General features: G+C 40.8%; 1 protein-coding gene across 1 annotated transcript in view; it reads right to left on the bottom strand.

The window, feature by feature from the left end:
• GLUD1 (glutamate dehydrogenase 1) overlaps positions 1 to 17848 on the bottom strand; it is a 55406-nt gene that overhangs the window by 33394 nt on the left and 4164 nt on the right. Inside the window, exon 2 of the mRNA XM_075000106.1 lies at positions 645 to 725. Within this exon, the coding sequence (XP_074856207.1) occupies positions 645 to 725 (81 nt within the window). The remainder of the gene's footprint in view (positions 1 to 644; positions 726 to 17848) is intronic.

The following is a 17848-nucleotide window of genomic DNA, read 5'->3' as shown; positions in this document are numbered from 1 at the left end:
TCTCTGTGCCATTATCTAAATCATTGATGACACTAAACTACACAAAAAAGGATAGCTTCTCCAAGTCTGTGTAAATATTTAAAAATTATCCATCACTAAACCCGCCCTGTTAACTGCAAAGCTGACCACTATATCCAAAATACAATGTAATTAACATTTCACTAAAAATATATATTCTGTGCATATAAGGGTCAATATTTGCAGATCAGCCTGAAGAGGGTCATCTGAACTCAGTCTTAAAATCTACTTAATCCATTTCCTTCAAGTTTTTCTGCTTTTTCAGGATACTTTTGTTAAAATACAATCTTAGGCCTTCTTTGTAGTCCCATCTACTTAATCCTGAATTAAGTCTTTATGGAAACTTGTCACTTGGCCATGCGATACTAACATATTAAAAATGAGATCATTTTACAGAGAGATACTGCACAGTAGAAAAGCTGAATGCAGAGATTAAGACACCATTCCAAAATACGGAGCTTCAAAAATAGCAAAGGAAATACAATACTATAGTTACTGGGTAAATGTTCAAAAATCACTTGTTGCAGATTTTAACAAGGAAATAAGCATCTAAAAGTAAATACAGTCCTTTAGCTGCTTCACAGCAACTTAAATCAATCCATACTTGACAGACTAGTATCACTTACCAACCACAGCACATTTATATGTCATTAGAGAGGCTAAAGCTTTCACTTCATCCACACTAACATCTGTGCTATAACGAATACCTGAAAAACACAAAGGAAAACAAAGAATGAAGTTTTTCATTTAATATCTACTGTTTACAAATAGCAACTCCAGGATACCAGCATGCTACAGGCAAATGGGAAATCTTGCTCAGCTTGTACAGTTCTTACTTCAATCTTGACAACAGTCTGAAAATAAAATAAGGATTGTAAGGAAATTAAATGCAAACCATTAACCTAAAGCTAGTTATTTCTGATTGGTTTTCAACAGAAGAAGTGAAAGGGTCACTTAATGCTGGGGTGCACAAAGTGGAGGAGGGGAGCAGCATGAAACTTTGTGGAGGGGCGCAGCAGGATCAGCTGCTGGGTGTCAGGCTCATCAATATCACTAAATTGTTGAAATATGTTACCGCTTTTATGTATGTGTATTCACATTTATGTACTGATTTAAGATTTTGCATTCTACATACTTATTCTTGTATGCATCATCATCATCATCATCATCAATAACCGTGGGCTCAGCGCCCGTCAGTGTCTGACAACTCTCTCACTATTTCCTTCCATCTTTCCCTGTCCAGTGTGGGTGACTTAGTTTCTGTAGACTATCATCCATCCATTCTCTGTGGGGTCTGCCTCTCCTATTTGAACCATCCATTATGCCAAATACCAGGGTCTTGATTTTTTGTCGTTCATTCTGCTAATATGTCCAAATAGTCGTAGCTTCCGTTTTATAACCTTCTGCAGCAGGTTCTATATAATTCCTCATTGGAAACCTTCTGCATCCATCCTATTCTCAGAATAACTCCTTTTGATAACCAATATTCTTCTTTTCGAATCTTTCATTATCACCCATGTCTCACATCCATACAACATGCTGCTGAATACACACGGTTTTCATACATGCCAAAAGTTTTTTTTTCTTTTTGCATATGAGCATAACCAAAATTTCCATTGGTTTGATTTACATTAGACAGGCTGGGGGGCCTGATGAAAAGTGATGCCCAACATAAAAAGTTTGCTCACCCTTGACTTAATGTATGCCCTATAAAATTAACTTGGGACAAATGTGCCTTCAAATGAGAGGCAGCTGAGAGGTACAGGAGAAGGACAGCTTTGCTGTAGTTAAATTTAAGACCAGCCATTCTACCTTAACTGTTCTAAGTGCTCTAAAATATATAAAGATTAGCCAGATTGCTTTGAAATTTGGTGTGTGTCATGGAGGTGCAGAGTAGAGTCAGAGTTCCAGTATGTGTCCATTTAAACATGAGGTTCTGGAAATATCGCCTCCGGAGGGAAAATAGATTCTCTTTATGTTGACAGATTTTGGCAACTTTTTTTTGGGCTCACAGATCAACTTGCACATCAACAAGCTATTCTTTGTTCTACCTAGGATTAAATACACAGACTATTCTCCTAAACCCCCCGCTTATAAATGAAAATACCCATGGGAAGAAAACTCCATTGCCCTGCTACGGACATAATTCTGTATTGTAATCATGAAGACTGGAACCTCAAGGTACAAACTTACATTTTTCCTTTGCTATAGGGAAGTGGATCCAGATTTCACCTAATCATAATCTGAGCTCTACAGTGATCCTGAAACTAATCCCCAGATCTCCTCATACCACAGTCACAACTCTTCCTATGCTGCCCCCACCCCCCACCCTTTTACCATTCTTTACAGCTAGACTATAAACACAAATGGAGTACATGCAGATAATTCCCAGGAGCTATCACCTGCATGGAGTTAGGGTAGGGGCAAAGATAAGGCTGAAGGGAGGTTTACCATACCCTGTCCTTGCTGTTGAGAAGCCTGAATTTTGCAGAACTGGACTCTTTGGAAGGACGTGAGCTATTACCAGGCAACCTTAATTCTGTATTAACAAAGGTTGTCATTTAAGAGTCGACAGTGTGGAAGCCATCTTATATAGAAACCATTTCTTGTTTCTTACTTCTGCACGCACACAAGAGCTTGAACTTTCCTCGCCTATTTGGGAATGGTGGGAGGATGAGCTAAGTGGAATGCATTAATGAACCGTTTGGATTTGGGGCTGTTACTCCCTTGTACCTGTTTCTCCTTGCTGATAAGTTTTCTTTCTGAAAATGATTGATGTTTCTCTAATTAATTGCTTCTGGCTCTGGACTTGTTTGTGTAAGGGTAGAAAATACTAGAGTTAGCTGCATCAAGCAGCCTTGCTGGACCTGGTTTTACTGGTGTCCAGCCTGGCTCATCTGTTGCCTTATTGAATTCAATAAAGCTGGATGTTAGCTGCCTAAACACAGGAAGTCTTTTGTTTCAACAGTAGCTTCCTACATGAATCATCCAGCAGCACAATGATAAAGCTTGCCAGAATCCCTCTAACCCTAAAACTTTACAACTCTTTCACTTTATACAAAATGAAGTGATTAGTCATTGGGCATTAACACTTTAACAATAAAAGATCTTGAAGGTAGAGTAATGCAAAAGACCTTCTGTAAAATCTGAATAGCATGTAGTATTTTGTACCTTTCCAACTTGGGGGCAGTTCACAAAAAAGTGGGAGGTAATTTCACAAGGATAGGGAGCATAAAGCATGTCTAAGAACTTACTTTTTTCAGAACAAAAAAAGCAGTAAAGTAGCACTTTAAAAGACTAACAAAATAGTTTATTAGATGAGCTTTCGTGGGACAGACCCACTTCTTCAAGATTAAGCAATTTGGCTTAATCTAATTCTTGACTTCCCCCCCGCCCCCTGCCCCTCTGCTCTCTGATTTGCTCACCTTGATAATATATTTCTGATTTGTCAACCTTGATTACTATTTTTGGTTCTCTATTCCTTAAATATTGAGTCTGCTCTGGTATGGCTATGGTCTCTCGGTTACTTTTTTCAGACTACTGAAAACAGTGCAGCAAATGCCAAAATGGTTTTAAAATCTTTTTACATTTAATTTGCAGCATCAGCCAATTAATGCAGTATGAAGCTGCTGTGTAAATTAGATAATTTTTAATTCAGTATATAAATAGAAATCTGGATGCTCAGATTTACAGTTTATAATGTGAACTTCGTGCCAATAAAAGCCAGGGGAAAGCAGCACAAGGTTGCATCCAAATAGCTAGTAGGTACATTTCTCCCACAGCTCTTCAGTCTAAAGTCTAACCTACCATGATTCTCTACCCCAGTCCTAAAATTATTGAGTACAGGCTGCAAATTGTGCCAAAGTGTGTGGGGCAGGTTTGTAGCAGGGACAGACTGTACACAAATGAGAATAAGACTATAGATACCCTATTATCCAAAGAGGAGCACAAATGCATGTCCTCAGATGTGAAAAGCATTATCCAAAGTAAAACCCCAAGCTGCTGTGAAAAACATTGCTGAATGTACTGGAAACGACCCCAAGTCTGCAAAAACATTGAGTGCAGCTCAAAAGCTTGAAGCCAAATTTCTGCTCTCCTCTGTGAACACACTTCTCAATAAGTCCAACAAGAGCAGGAGGGCTGACTATTTCCCTCAGTACAGGCATATGATTTTAGTTTTTGTCTGACAGTGAATTAAAAAAAGATTGTTAGATTTTCATTACAAATTCATTACATAAATGGTTAGCATTTCCCCCACAGTTAAACAAAGTGATCTTTTATAATGAAAACCATAAGCTGCAGTATGACTCAACCATGGAAAATACTTTCCACAGGAAAAGGCCTAGAAAGTTCTGTTTATAAGTGAAGGTTTTCTTTATTCACCACACCCCAAAAAAGCAAGCAAAGCACCAGTACACTGAGTAAGGTATTAATTCTTGTTCCTTTTCTCTATATTGTTTCCATTACTTCAAATTCCAACCTACCTACCTTTCTAGTTAATTCCTGAAGAACAGGGAAAGATGTTTATATTGCACAGTCTTGGTTTTTAAACCTGGACACATACTATTTTCATTTCTAGTCAGTAGTGCATTAAAAGTATAAAGGACAGATTGAACCAGTCAGCTGAATCAACTGTAGACTGAATTGTTACATGGGATTTTACATCCCTACTATCTGTTTAACCAGCTAAATGGTAGGTTGAACTGGTTAACCCATAAGGCGGGCACCCTCACCCAGCCACTCCCTTCTCCCCCTGCAGCACAGCAGGGACTGGGGCTGCTCCTGCTCCCATTGGTTAACCAGCTAAACAAACATCCATAATTATTAGAGGTTAAAGATTACATCACACCAGAAATATTTAACTGTATAATATCAGGAAAGCCCATAAAACCAAAAGGAAAGGGAAAGTAAAAATTGTAAGTAGCACACTGCCATGTAAAAAAACCCCCACTAAAGATCACCCACCTCACCAGTATACCAATGTAGAATTTTTTTAGACAAAGAACAGAATAGATAACGTTTCAATAGTGCCAGGTATATTAGACCAGCGAGTTAATTCCACAGGATAGATTACCATCACTACATTTAACCACCTAAAACCAACAAAACTGAACAATTAGCCCTCCAGATACAGCAGGACAGAACTGCATTATTTTTTGGATCTGAAAACATGTAATGTTCCCCCCCTCACGTATTCAAAAATAGAAGCCAGAAAAGCCTTTGAGTGCTGGATGTACGAAGGCCTAGATCACACCACACTCTAGCAGATTGCTAGAATATCTGCTAGAGCAGGTCTTTGCCCACGAAAGCTTATGCTCCAAAAAGCTGTTAGTCTGTAAGGCGCCACAGAACTTCTTGTTGGCTTTGCGGATACAGGCTAACATGGCTACCCCTCTGATACTTTTAATGTTTGACCAACTCAGATTTTAAAACAGACTTGCACATCTCACTCCACTGTAAGCAAGAATCATACTCTTAAGCATCATGGACCACTCAGCAAGTAGGCTAGGACATGCTAATACATTACACCTGCAAGTTATTTTTAGCTGGTACTGCATACTGGAGTGACAGAGGAGGATCCGACTGCCCCATGCTTCCTCTCTGGAGCAACTGCACAGGCCCCAGCACCATCTACTGACCTTCCAGAGAGGTTCATCTCTGTGCACAGCAGGACAGCCTGGGGGGACAGGAGGGTGAATAGTGGCTGGCTTTCTGCTTCATCCCCGTTGCCCCTCTCAGAGGGCCACTCCATGAAAGGGCAGGGGGCAGTGCTGGGAGGGGTAATATGAGATAGAACAGAACATGGGCAGCTCCTCCTCCTCCTGTATTTTGCTGTAGGCCCCCACCCCAACAGCCCAGTCCTGCTATACAAAGATGGAGAGACAGCTCCATGGAACTGCAGGGATGGGGATTCTGCTTCTTTCTTTGGTGTGCTTCTTGGAAGGGGACTAAACACAGCAGGTAAAGTTGGATAGATCATGAGGAGGGAATGAGGAGAGCAGGGAGACCACAGGCTGGGGACAGGGCAGGGAGTAGCCACATGGACTGTCATGTGTCCCTTCTTAGCTGGTGCCCTCCTTTCCCAGTACAGGTAAGAAATAGATTTTACTTGCACCACAGATTCAGATACCAAAGCCACAAGGGATGGTTAAATTAACTACAGGGTGAAACTCTCTGGTCCGGCAACATCCTTGCTCTGGCAGGACCACCCTGGCTGCTGGCTCACAGATGTAACTGGAGCTCTGCTCCAGGCAACCAAGCTGGTCTGGTTGGTGGCAGGGAGCCCAGCTGGGGGCTGGGAATCCCCTACTTGTAGCCTCAAGGGCAACTGGGAGCCTGTAGAAACTGCCAGTAGCCCCACAGCGGCAGGGAGCCACCTGCTAATAGCCCTGCAAGTCCCTGGCAGCCCCATGGCGGGGAGCCTGGTCAGAGGCTGGGAGTCTCCCGCTATTATGGTCCTGCAGATAGCAGGAAGCCTGGTCAGGGCAGGGAGCTCCATGAAGAGCCTGGCCAGGAATCCCTGCAGCAGGGAGCCCACCTGGCTGGCCAGAAGCAGAGCTCCCCTGTTCCTGCCCCACCAACAGCCCCATGGTGGGGAGCCCCCAGGAACCGAGCTCCCACTGCAGGCACTCTGGGGCCAGGCAGCAGGTAGTGGCCAACCCAGCCAGCCCCGCATCGGAGCCGGGAGGCCTAACCTCCCCAGTCCCACAAATTCCTTCATTTGGCACCACTCAGGTCCAAGAGTGCTGGACCAGGGAAGTAGAACTTGTAGTCTGACCTATAGATCGCAAGCCATTAAAATGTAACCCAGTTACTGCTCTACTAAGTTCAAAAGCTTTTGTCTGACTAACACATAGCTCCCAGAAATCATGCTTGGACACAAACAAACATTATAGCAAGATGAAATGGAAACTTGAGACCTGAACTTCCTCTCTTTACAAGTACTGAATTAGTTTAGATGAGATTGTTGTTAAAAGCATGTGTCAAAGTAGAAGGTATTGATGAGAATTAGAACATCTTTGAGATTCTATGGGATACCTAATGTCACTGCAGCCCGCAACAGTGCTCCTATCTACAAATCATACTCCAGATGTATAGCAAGGGTGTGACATTTAGCCAGCTCAAATGGGAGTTAAAGAAATACAAATAACTGTTATAAACAGGTGTCCAGTGGAAAAAAAGCTTGATTTTTGTAAAGGGAAAAATAAAAATCAACCAGGCTTCTAATCCAAGACCTGAATGTGTACAAGTTTTAATATTAGGCACACCTTGGCTTCTGGGGGGAAAAAAAAAACCCAGAGTATGTTACTTTTAGACACTAAAGTATAACACAAAGTTTCAGATGGAAATTACAATGAGAAGTCCTGATGCAATGGGACTTTGCCCAGAAAACCTTATGCTCAAAAAGAATATGTCTGTAAAGGTGCCAGAGGACTTCTCCTTGTTTTTGCAGATACACTAGTATGGCTACTCCTCTGGACAGACACAAATTAGATTTCCAGGCATACTGAGAATGTATAGATGCTTAATAGAATATCTGTTTGAAAGTTGATAGACTGAGAATGTTCCAAGATCCTTTTAATTTGGTTATCCCACAGCAAACACTCCACATTAAATATTCCAACGTCTACAGAATATAAAGCATCCCTTCCATTTAAGCAGCAATAAAAGTTCTGTAGTCACCATAGTAACACTACATAACAAAACAGCCCAGTGCACTACTTCCACTCAATTAAGCCTCTTACAGAACACAGTAAATTTGAGTAAGCGCTCATTACAACTTGGAAGTGTCCTTGCATCTGCTGGTTTAACCCATTCGTGTAAAGTTTAGGTGTTTGTTTTCTGTTCTGAATTTCATCTCCCTAAAGTCTGAAAGAGAATCAAAATTGAAAGGGGATATGACCTTCTGGCATTTTTAACTTTAGTGGCATTTTTAAATTTACTTTTTAACATATACAAAAAGTACTTTTTCTGTGCATCACTCTACATGTAAAATGTATGGCGATCAGAAAATAAGCAAGGCAGAGACGATCCTTCTCTGCTTGTACTGCACATCACATAATGGAGTCCAGGATCACAACTGGGACTTATAAGAGCTACAGTAAACAATTATAATCCCATACTAGTAACTGCTCTTTTGATACCGTAATGATTAGTTTAAATCATCATTGATATAAATTAATTATGCTGTACTTATTTCAGACGTGATCTCCTGGTAGTATTAAAACATGGATTATGCATGGGAAGAGCACAGGGGAAGACGTTAGCTGGCTTTTGCACTGAAGGATTATGCCATATTATGGATTTAACAACATACAATTGTACACATAAATGTACAGGTTCAACCTCTCTAGTCTGGTACCCTCAGGGCCTAATCATTGCCAAATGAGAGACTTTGCCAGACCACGAGTCAATATTGTTAAGTATCACAGGGGTAGCAGTGTATGTCTATTTTCAAAAACAACAAGAATTCCTGTGGCATATTATAGACTAACATATTTTGGAGCATAAGCTTTTGTGGGCAAAGATAAAACTACAGCTAAATAACCCAGAACACTGAGAGCCAGGACGGGAGCCTGCAAACAAGCTTTATGGGACCCTCGGAAACTTGCCCACTCAAAGGATAAACAGTCATCTGGCTAACTAAAAATCACACCAGATTACAGATGTTCCCCGACGAGAGAGTTCTGGATGGGTGGTACAGGTGGAACCTCTCATGTACCAGCTTTTGTATGTGACACTAGGAATAGAACTCTTAACTGCCTGCTCCAGCATGATACACAGAGGTTTCTTCAGAATGTGCAGTCACTTATTCATGTATGAAATTTAACCGAGAGGTGCTGCAAGGATTTTAGACCAGGACTCACACTTAATGTTTGCTAACCAGCTGGAAATCAGGTGAAGTGGCAAACCTGTACACACAGGGAACTAACAAAGCTAGGTGAGTGGGTAATATACTGCAGGATAATATTCATTGTTGACAAATGTAAAACAATTTACATTGGAATACATAAACTAAACTACTCATGCTCATTCTAGAGTTCTAAATTAACCGCCAGGAATGTGCAGAGTAAATTACGTTGAACAGCTTTAAGGAACAAAGCCCATCCTATTCCCAGGGGCCAAATATGAAACTAGAAGTAGTTAGTTAGGGTTAGGAAAAAAAAATCTCTTGCACTTTACTTTGATGCATCAGTTAAAGGTCAGGATTAAACAAGATACCAAATAGATCAGGAATGGGCAACAATTTTTGATGGGGGGGGCAGGGGGACACTAAGAATTTGGCAAGTGGTCAAGGGCTGCACTCTTGTGTAATATTAAGAGAGAGATGGAAGGGTTTGGGATGCTCTGGACCCCCCATTAAAAAGTTATCAGTACAACTTCTTCCTACATAAGAACGGCCATACTGGGTCAGACCAAAGGTCCATCCAGCCCAGCATCCCATCTGCCGACGGTGGCCAATGCCAGGTGCCCCAGAGAAGGAGAACAGAAGACAATGATCAAGTGATTTATCTCCTACCATCCATCTCTTGCCCTTGTTCTGAAGGCTAGGGGCACCATACTTTATCCCTGGCTAATAGCCATTTATGGACCTAACCTGCAAAAATTTATCAAGCTCTTTTTTAAACCCTAATAGAGTCCTGGCCTTCACAGCCTCCTCGGGCAAGGAGTTCCACAGGTTGACTGTGCGCTGTGTGAAGAAAAATTTCCTTTTATTAGTTTTGAACCTACTACCCATCAGTTTCATTTGGTGTCCCCTAGTTCTTGTATTATGGGAAAAGGTAAATAATTTTTCTATATTCACTTTCTCCACACCATTCATGATTTTATATACCTCTATCATATCGCCCCTCAATCGCCTCTTTTCTAAACTGAAAAGTCCCAGTCTCTCTAGCCTCTCCCCATATGGGACCCGTTCCAAGCCCCTAATCATCTTAGTCGCCCTTTTCTGAACCTTTTCTAATGCCAATATATCTTTTTTGAGGTGAGGAGACCACATCTGCACGCAGTACTCAAGATGTGGGCGTACCATAGTTTTATATAGGGGAAGTATGATATCTTTTGTCTTATCATCGATCCCTTTTTTAATAATTCCTAACATCCTATTTGCCTTACTAACTGCCGCTGCACACTGCGTGGATGTCTTCAGAGAACTATCCACTATAACTCCAAGATCCCTTTCCTGATCTGTCGTAGCTAAATTTGACCCCATCATGTAGTACGTGTAATTTGGGTTATTTTTTCCAACATGCATTACCTTACACTTACCCACATTAAATTTCATTTGCCATTTTGCTGCCCAATCACTCAGTTTGCTGAGATCTTTTTGTAGTTCTTCACAATCCCTTTTGGTTTTGACTGTCCTGAACAACTTGGTGTCATCTGCAAACTTGGCCACCTCACTGCTTACCTCATTTTCTAGATCATTGATGAGCAAGTTGAACAGGATCGGTCCCAGGACTGACCCCTGGGGAACACCACTAGTTACCCTCCTCCATTGTGAAAATTTACCATTTATTCCCACCCTTTGTTTTCTGTCTTTTAACCAATTCCCGATCCATGAAAGGATCTTTCCTCCTATCCCATGACCACCTAATTTACATAAAAGCCTTTGGTGTGGGACCGTGTCAAAGGCTTTCTGGAAATCTAGGTATATTATGTCCACTGGGTGCCCCTTGTCCGCATGTTTATTAACCCCTTCAAAGAATTCTAATAGATTAGTTAGACACGACTTCCCTCTGCAGAAACCATGCTGACTTTTGCCCAACAATTCGTGCTCTTCTACGTGCCTTGCAATTTTATTCTTTACTAGTGTTTCTACTAATTTGCCTGGTACTGATGTTAAACTTATCGGTCTATAATTGCCAGGGTCTCCTCTAGAGCCTTTTTTAAATATTGGTGTTATATTGGCCGTCTTGCAGTCATTTGGTACAAAGTGGATTTAAAGGATAGGTTACAAACCACTGTTAATAACTCCGCAATTTCACATTTGAGTTCTTTCAGAAGCCTTGGGTGAATGCCGTCTGGTCCTGGAGACTTGTTACTATTCAGCTTATCAATTAACTCCAAAACCTCCTCTAATGTCACTTCAATCTGAGTGAGTTCCTCAGATTTGTCACCTAAAAAGGCTAGCTCAAATTTAGGAACCTCTGTAACATCCTCAGCCGTGAAGACTGAAGCAAAGAAATCATTTAATCGCTCCGCAATGGCACTGACTTCCTTGATCGCTCCTTTTATATCTTTATCGTCCAAGGGCCCCACTGCTTTTTTAGCAGGCTTCCTGCTTCTAATGTATTTAAAAGACATTTTACTATCGTTTTTTGAATTTTTGGCTAGCTGTTCCTCAAAATCTTTTTTGGCTTTTCTTACTACATTATGACACTTAATTTGAGTGTTTATGTTCCTTTCTATTTTCCTCACTAGGATTTGACTTCCACTTTTTAAAAGCTGCCCTTTTCTCTCTCACTGCCTTTTTAACATGGCTGTTTAGCCATGGTGGTTCTTTGTTAGGTCTCTTACTGTGTTTTTTTATTTGGGGTATACATTTAAGTTGGGCCTCTAGTATGGTGTCTTTAAACAGTTTCCATGCATTTTAGTTTAATTACTCTACCTTTTAGTTTCTGTTTAACTAGCTTCCTCATTTTAGTGTAATTCCCCTTTTTGAAATTAAATGCCAGAGTGTTTGACCGCTGCGGTGTTCTTCCCAACACATGAAAAAGATAAATTGGTCGAGGCATGTTTTGTAACAACATAATGGGGGCTGTGTTTGTATCTCTCAAAATATATGGGAAGAGTCAAAGTAGTACAATACATGGGCATTCATGTGCTAAAACATTAGGCCAGAAGGGAGCACTGATTACCTAATCGGCACACACCACAGGACTTTCCTAAAGTAACTCCTTTCAGTTACAGCCTCTCTCTTGGAAAAGCATCTGAGTGATACAGCTTATATAGACCAAGTAATTCTAACTCTCACTGCTGAATCTTTGCTTTAATGTTAAAATTTGAATCTGTAGCCTAGACTACACTGCTACTCAAGTCAATGCAAGTTACATCACAAAGAGGTGTGTGTGGGGGGAAATCAGTCCGAGTGATACAGCTTCTGCCAATCTAACACAGTATCTATGCCATGCTGCGTTGGCTACAGATGCTCTCCCACTGGACTTACCTCCGTCTCTTGGAGAGGTGGAGTACTGAAGTCAACAGGAGAGCACCCTGACAATTTACTGTATCAATCACAGCAGCACCAGTTTAGCTACCAGCATAGACGAGCCCTCAGAGAAATCAGGCTTTGTCTAAAAGCCTTCATAACAGAACACTACCAACGTGAGAGGGTCCATAATAACGATCATCTCGTGTCCAATGGTAGAAGTCCTGTTGGGGGGAAAAAGGATAATAGTAGAATACGAAAGGTAACTGTGGAGGAATTAGTTACTATGGTCACAAACCCACTCACATGCTGATGCAGGGATGGGAGAGACAGTGAAATCTACTATCAAGAGGAGAACAGAAAACAGAAGAGGTAGAAACTCTCTCAGCACAAGTAAGTTCCACTTCACTATCAGTAGAGTTGGTCAACACAGAAATGCAGATTCATCATCTACAAGTTGCAGGACCAATAATTTAAGCCAGTCATCTCTCTCTAAAATATAGAATAAAAGACTGGACTATGAACATTTGACCACTGTCTTGTCACATTAATGAGCTCTTTGAAAATCTCTGACATCAAAGGACTGTGTACAGTCTGACTAGCAGAGCTGTCCCATCCATAGGATGAGCTGGAGTGGCTGCCCCAAGCCACACAGTTTTGGGGAGCCCAGTGGCAGCTGCCCCAACCGTCCTATGCATGGGAGAGATGGGGGGTAGGGGGTCTACCTGGAGCAAGGGCCAGGCAGAGAAGAGGCAAAAGGATTGCCACCTCCCCCACTCACCATCCAAGCAGCAGAAGCTTGGCAGCCTGCTTCATGCTTCCCTTCCAGCCTGCTGTGCCCTGCCTCCCTGCTGTGGCAGGAGGTGGAGTGTCCCAGACTCATGGGCCTCAACTTACCACTGCCAGAGAAGTAGGAGGCAGCATTGGACCAGGAGGGCAGCTAGGAGTGCTGCTGTGGCTTCCACCACCCTGCATGCTGAGTGAGGGGGAGGGCACAATTCCCCTAGGCAGCACTGTTGTTGGGGGGGTGGGGGAGGGTTGTGTGTATGCAGGTGGTGCAGAGCCCCAGATGTATATGGAAACCAGAACCCTTTGTTTTCAACTGCACTGAAACTCAAACAACAAAACCAAACCACACACCATTCTTGTGGTACCAGTTTTAGACTATTTAAGGTAGCCAGTGTGGACAGGGCACAAGCTTTGTCGGAACAAATGGTCATTTTGGATTCACTGCCAGTGGACTCCCTAAACAAGTTTTAAAAGGGTACCTTTTCTCCCCAACTGTAAACGGGGGTCCTACAAGCCTCAGTGAATCCATTCCTTACTACCAAAGAGCTGTTAGTATACCTTCGCTGACCTTAAGCTTTGAACCCCATTAACCTTAGGAAATTCACCTGCTGACAATTGTTTTCAACTAGCTCATACAAAAAAGGCCTAACAATTCTATCCCAGTCATAATTTCATTTAAACAATTTTTAGACTATTATGTAAAATTACACATTTTAGACAGACACTGGCTAGTCTATTTTACTTTGCATTCAAACCAATAATGTTCTGCTGTCCCCCATTTCTTGTCCCCAATTTAGATTGTTCTCTAGGCAGCTGTCACTAAGATGAGTAACAGCAGCTGTGGTTTCCTGTTAACTCCATCCCTTAGCACTCAAGTCACTATGTAAGCAAAGGAAGGGAAAATGATTCTTAGTAACATTTCAGTTATCACTAAGCAGCATTCCAGCTTTAGAAAAAGTTGAATTTTGGGTAATATTAACATAAGCTCCAAAAGTTACATCACAAAAAACAAGGAGGAAAGAAACAAACTTACTTCACTGAGAGTCTTTGAAGTCTTATTCTTCCTTTTGGTCATTTAACTCTCTTTTCTACCAAAAGATAATTGCTAGAAATTCTTTTACACATGTTTATACACTCAAGTTATCTCTAGGCTCAGAGTATTTCAATGAACAGCTAACTTGACAAATTAATGTCAGTTTTGAAGTGTTCCTAGAGTTTACAGAGGAGAGGTATAAAACCAAAGATTTATGTTGCTGGTGTAGGTATGTTTGAAACACTCAACATATGTAATTAGTACCTTCTTGACTAATTACTCTCTTAATATAGAGAGGCTATGAATTCTTGGGCAAAAAAGTCACTTCAGGAAAACAGAAAATTTGCTTATACCACTTGCCACAAAATGCAATTTAAGAGCATCAGACGGGGCTCAGAACACTTCACTATCTACCACTGAGCAGTTGCTCCTTCCCTCAACTATTATTGTGTTGCATGTGCTGTTGGTAGCTGATATTCAAATGGTAGGGTAGATTTTTAGTTTTAAGCCTTGCAAAAATGTCACCAAACATATTATCTCTATTATCAAAATTTTAGACTACTGAATCAAAGTATTTAAAAAAATAAAAAATTAAAAACCACCTTTATGTTGCTTACTGCTTAACATTTCATGGATTTGGCTTACCAAATCAGTTTCGCTTCATTAGTGTCTGAGATGCAAATACTGCAGGGACATGTGAGCAAAACCCACTTCCCCATGGACTATTACATTATGAAAATAATTCTATAGATCTTAGTTTTTGCAAATGCATATTTATAAATTGTAAATTGAGGTAACAAAGTTTGACAGTTATTGCATAACTACTGAATCTAACAGATGTTTAAATTTAGAAGTAGAATATGCTAGATAATTGTATTAAAGTAAACTGATACAAGTATAAACACTGTCTTTAATGCCTGTATATATTAAAATACATCACCATAAATGAATTATTGGACTCTTAAGCCAACAAGTGCACAAGAACCCTGACCTCATGGAATAATGTGTATTAGGTACATAAGATCTTGGACTCTTATCTGTAATCTTCAAACAATATTAAATGATCCTTTTAAATAGGACCTCTGACCTTTCAGCTTAGTACATTTTAAAATCTGGATTTTCTTCAATTACACTTAAAAAAATAAGGATGCAAAGACAAATTAGATTACTAAATTATTTTTGCAGCCCACAATTAATCCCATGATACAGGAGTATAATGTACAGTGCCAACTAACTATTGCCCAGATACTAACTAACAATACTTTACATTGAGAACCAATGCCCCCTGTTGAAGCATATTTATTTGGAGACACATTTAGTACAGAATATATCTTTGTTAAATCTTGAAAAAGGAAAGGTTCTCATTTTGTTGCACGGTGAAATCCTTCCTTTTACCATCACTGAAAGTGTGAGTTCACCAGCTGCAAGTGAAAAGTCTGCTTTGGTGATCAAGCAGACCTATGAGCTATGTTTTAGCTAGTACCATCTAAGCCTTCTCAAGAGCATTCCTTGCCACTTCCATCCTAGCAACAACTCCTGTTGAAAAGGCCTTAATTCCCACTACCTGCTTCTTACTACTGCCCACTGTGACCCAGACTTTCGGAAAAGAAAGCATAGCTAGCAATTTTCATATTTGACAAACAAACAGTTTTCTATATCAATTTGAGATCTGTTTCACACACACACACACACACACACACACACACACAGAGTTTTTTTTATTCCAGTTTAGTTTATGTAGACATCTCAGTGTACACTCAAAGCATTAAGTGTTTTAAACACACAAGCAGGTCCTTACAAAAAAAAACTACTTACTGCTACTAAGAGCTTTGCTCAGCTGCAGAATATTTGCAAGATTTTGGTCAGACTCTCTGCTTCTATGAACAGCAATGAAACAATGAATCATGTCCATTTCATTACACTGCAGCATGTGAAAGCCACAAGTGGCAAAAGAGGCAGAGACTCAAGGACTCAAAACTAGGCATAGCAGAGACCTGCTGTCTCTTCACAGCAGCAAGGCAGCTCAGAGAAGCTGAGTGAGAAAGGAGAAACAGAAAAATTCCTTCACTCTTCTAGCAATATAGAGGTGAGCCTGAAGTTTAATACATATACTAGCCAGATGACTATAAGAAGCTAAACACTATAGGCTTGTCTACACTACCTCCCTACTTCGAAGGCAGGGTGGTAAGTAGGGTGTTGGGAGTTCATTAATGAAGTGCTGCACTGCATATGCAGCGCTTCAGTAAGCAAATCCCCCCCCCGCAACTCTGAAGTGTTAAACTTCAAAGTGCCGGCTCACGTGCAGCCACAGCTAACCCATCAGTACTTTGAAGTGCCTGAGCAACTTCGCAGTAACTAAAGGGACTTTGAAGCTGCCCAGGCACTTCGAAGTACCAGCAGCCTAGCCACAGCTACATGTGAGCTGGCACTCCAAAGTTTAACACTTCAGAGTTGCTGGGTGGGTCAGAGGGAATTTGCTTAATGCAGCACTTCATTAGTAAATGCCCAACATCCTAATTACCATCCTGCCTTCAAAGTACGGATGTAGTGTAGACACAGCCTCAAAAAAGTAGGATCCTGAGGTAGCACAAATATAGAATTATCAGCAACAACCTCATCCTTTCTTAAAACTTTCAGGGAATACACATTTTAAAATAGGGGTTTCTTTATGCCCTAGTCCTTGCTGGCTCAGACTCCCACCCTAATCTACTGTAATTACTCCTGCATAGTGGGTTTAGTCCTCGAGCTACTTGATGAATAGCAAGTATACAAGTTCCATTTCTACGCCCTGTTGAAATAGGATTTCAGGTAATGGAAGACATCTGATGAACTATCAATCATTATTGTATTCTATTAATATGGTCTTCCAATTGCTAAATTACCAGCATTTAGCCTAAGTTAAATATGAATACAGCATAACTTAGTTATTAGCTTCATCTCCAAGTAGGAACCACCTTCCTTCCTTCCTCCCACAAACCCATCTCCTGTTGTTCCGACGGTGAACAAGCTCAGAGCTGGGCCACTAACACCAAAAGGGATGGAATGCTGGAGCCTGAAAGTTTTGCAACAATTGGAAGTGATAGCTAAAGAAAGGCTCTAAATAAGTGGGAAACTTGCCCCCACTGGGAAGAGAAGAGATGGGATAGTACACTAAAAGCTAGGGAACTGTGAGAACAACAATGTTGGACATGGGACAAGAAGAAAATAAATGTCTCATAGTTGAAATGCCTCATCCCCTCAGATCAATCTGGTACACCGGGAATACTACTAACGCACCACAGAGTAAAATGTTTGTGTAAAATACTGAGTTGAGCTAACAGTTTAGGACCTGACAATTACTATCAGAACTCAGTTATCTCATGAGGTAAAAGGTTCATGCTAAAAAGGTCAATCACCATAGTTCAAGACACCCCAACAGCCAATTCTCATTACATTTACTTGCATAGTAATTCTCTGTAGCAGTTTACTAACACTGATGTTAAAAGACATTTTCTGGATAATACTGCTAATGAGTTCACAGTAAAAATTGTCAAATGTTGTTATGAACATAATATGCAACCTAAACTTCAGGTGCCTGAAACTGGGCTAGCAAAAATTAAATGTTAACTTGAGTGCAGGGATGCAGCTCTGACCAATGACGATAATATAAAGAACCACTGTGTGCACAATTGCAGTATGATGGATAAAACAGCTTACAGAGAAGCAATATAGCTAAGCAACAAACTGCAGGAAAAAACAACACACTTGCCATCTGTACTTCAGGGCAAGACTGCACTACTAAATTATGTTGACGTGTAATCACCCCAGCAACTAAATCATTTTTGCACGTCCACACTACCCTCGTGTCAGTGGCATCA

This window comes from Carettochelys insculpta, chromosome 7, assembly GCF_033958435.1.
Source record: "Carettochelys insculpta isolate YL-2023 chromosome 7, ASM3395843v1, whole genome shotgun sequence".
Taxonomy (NCBI): domain Eukaryota; kingdom Metazoa; phylum Chordata; order Testudines; family Carettochelyidae; genus Carettochelys; species Carettochelys insculpta.
This window is presented reverse-complemented; position numbering and strand designations above follow the sequence as displayed.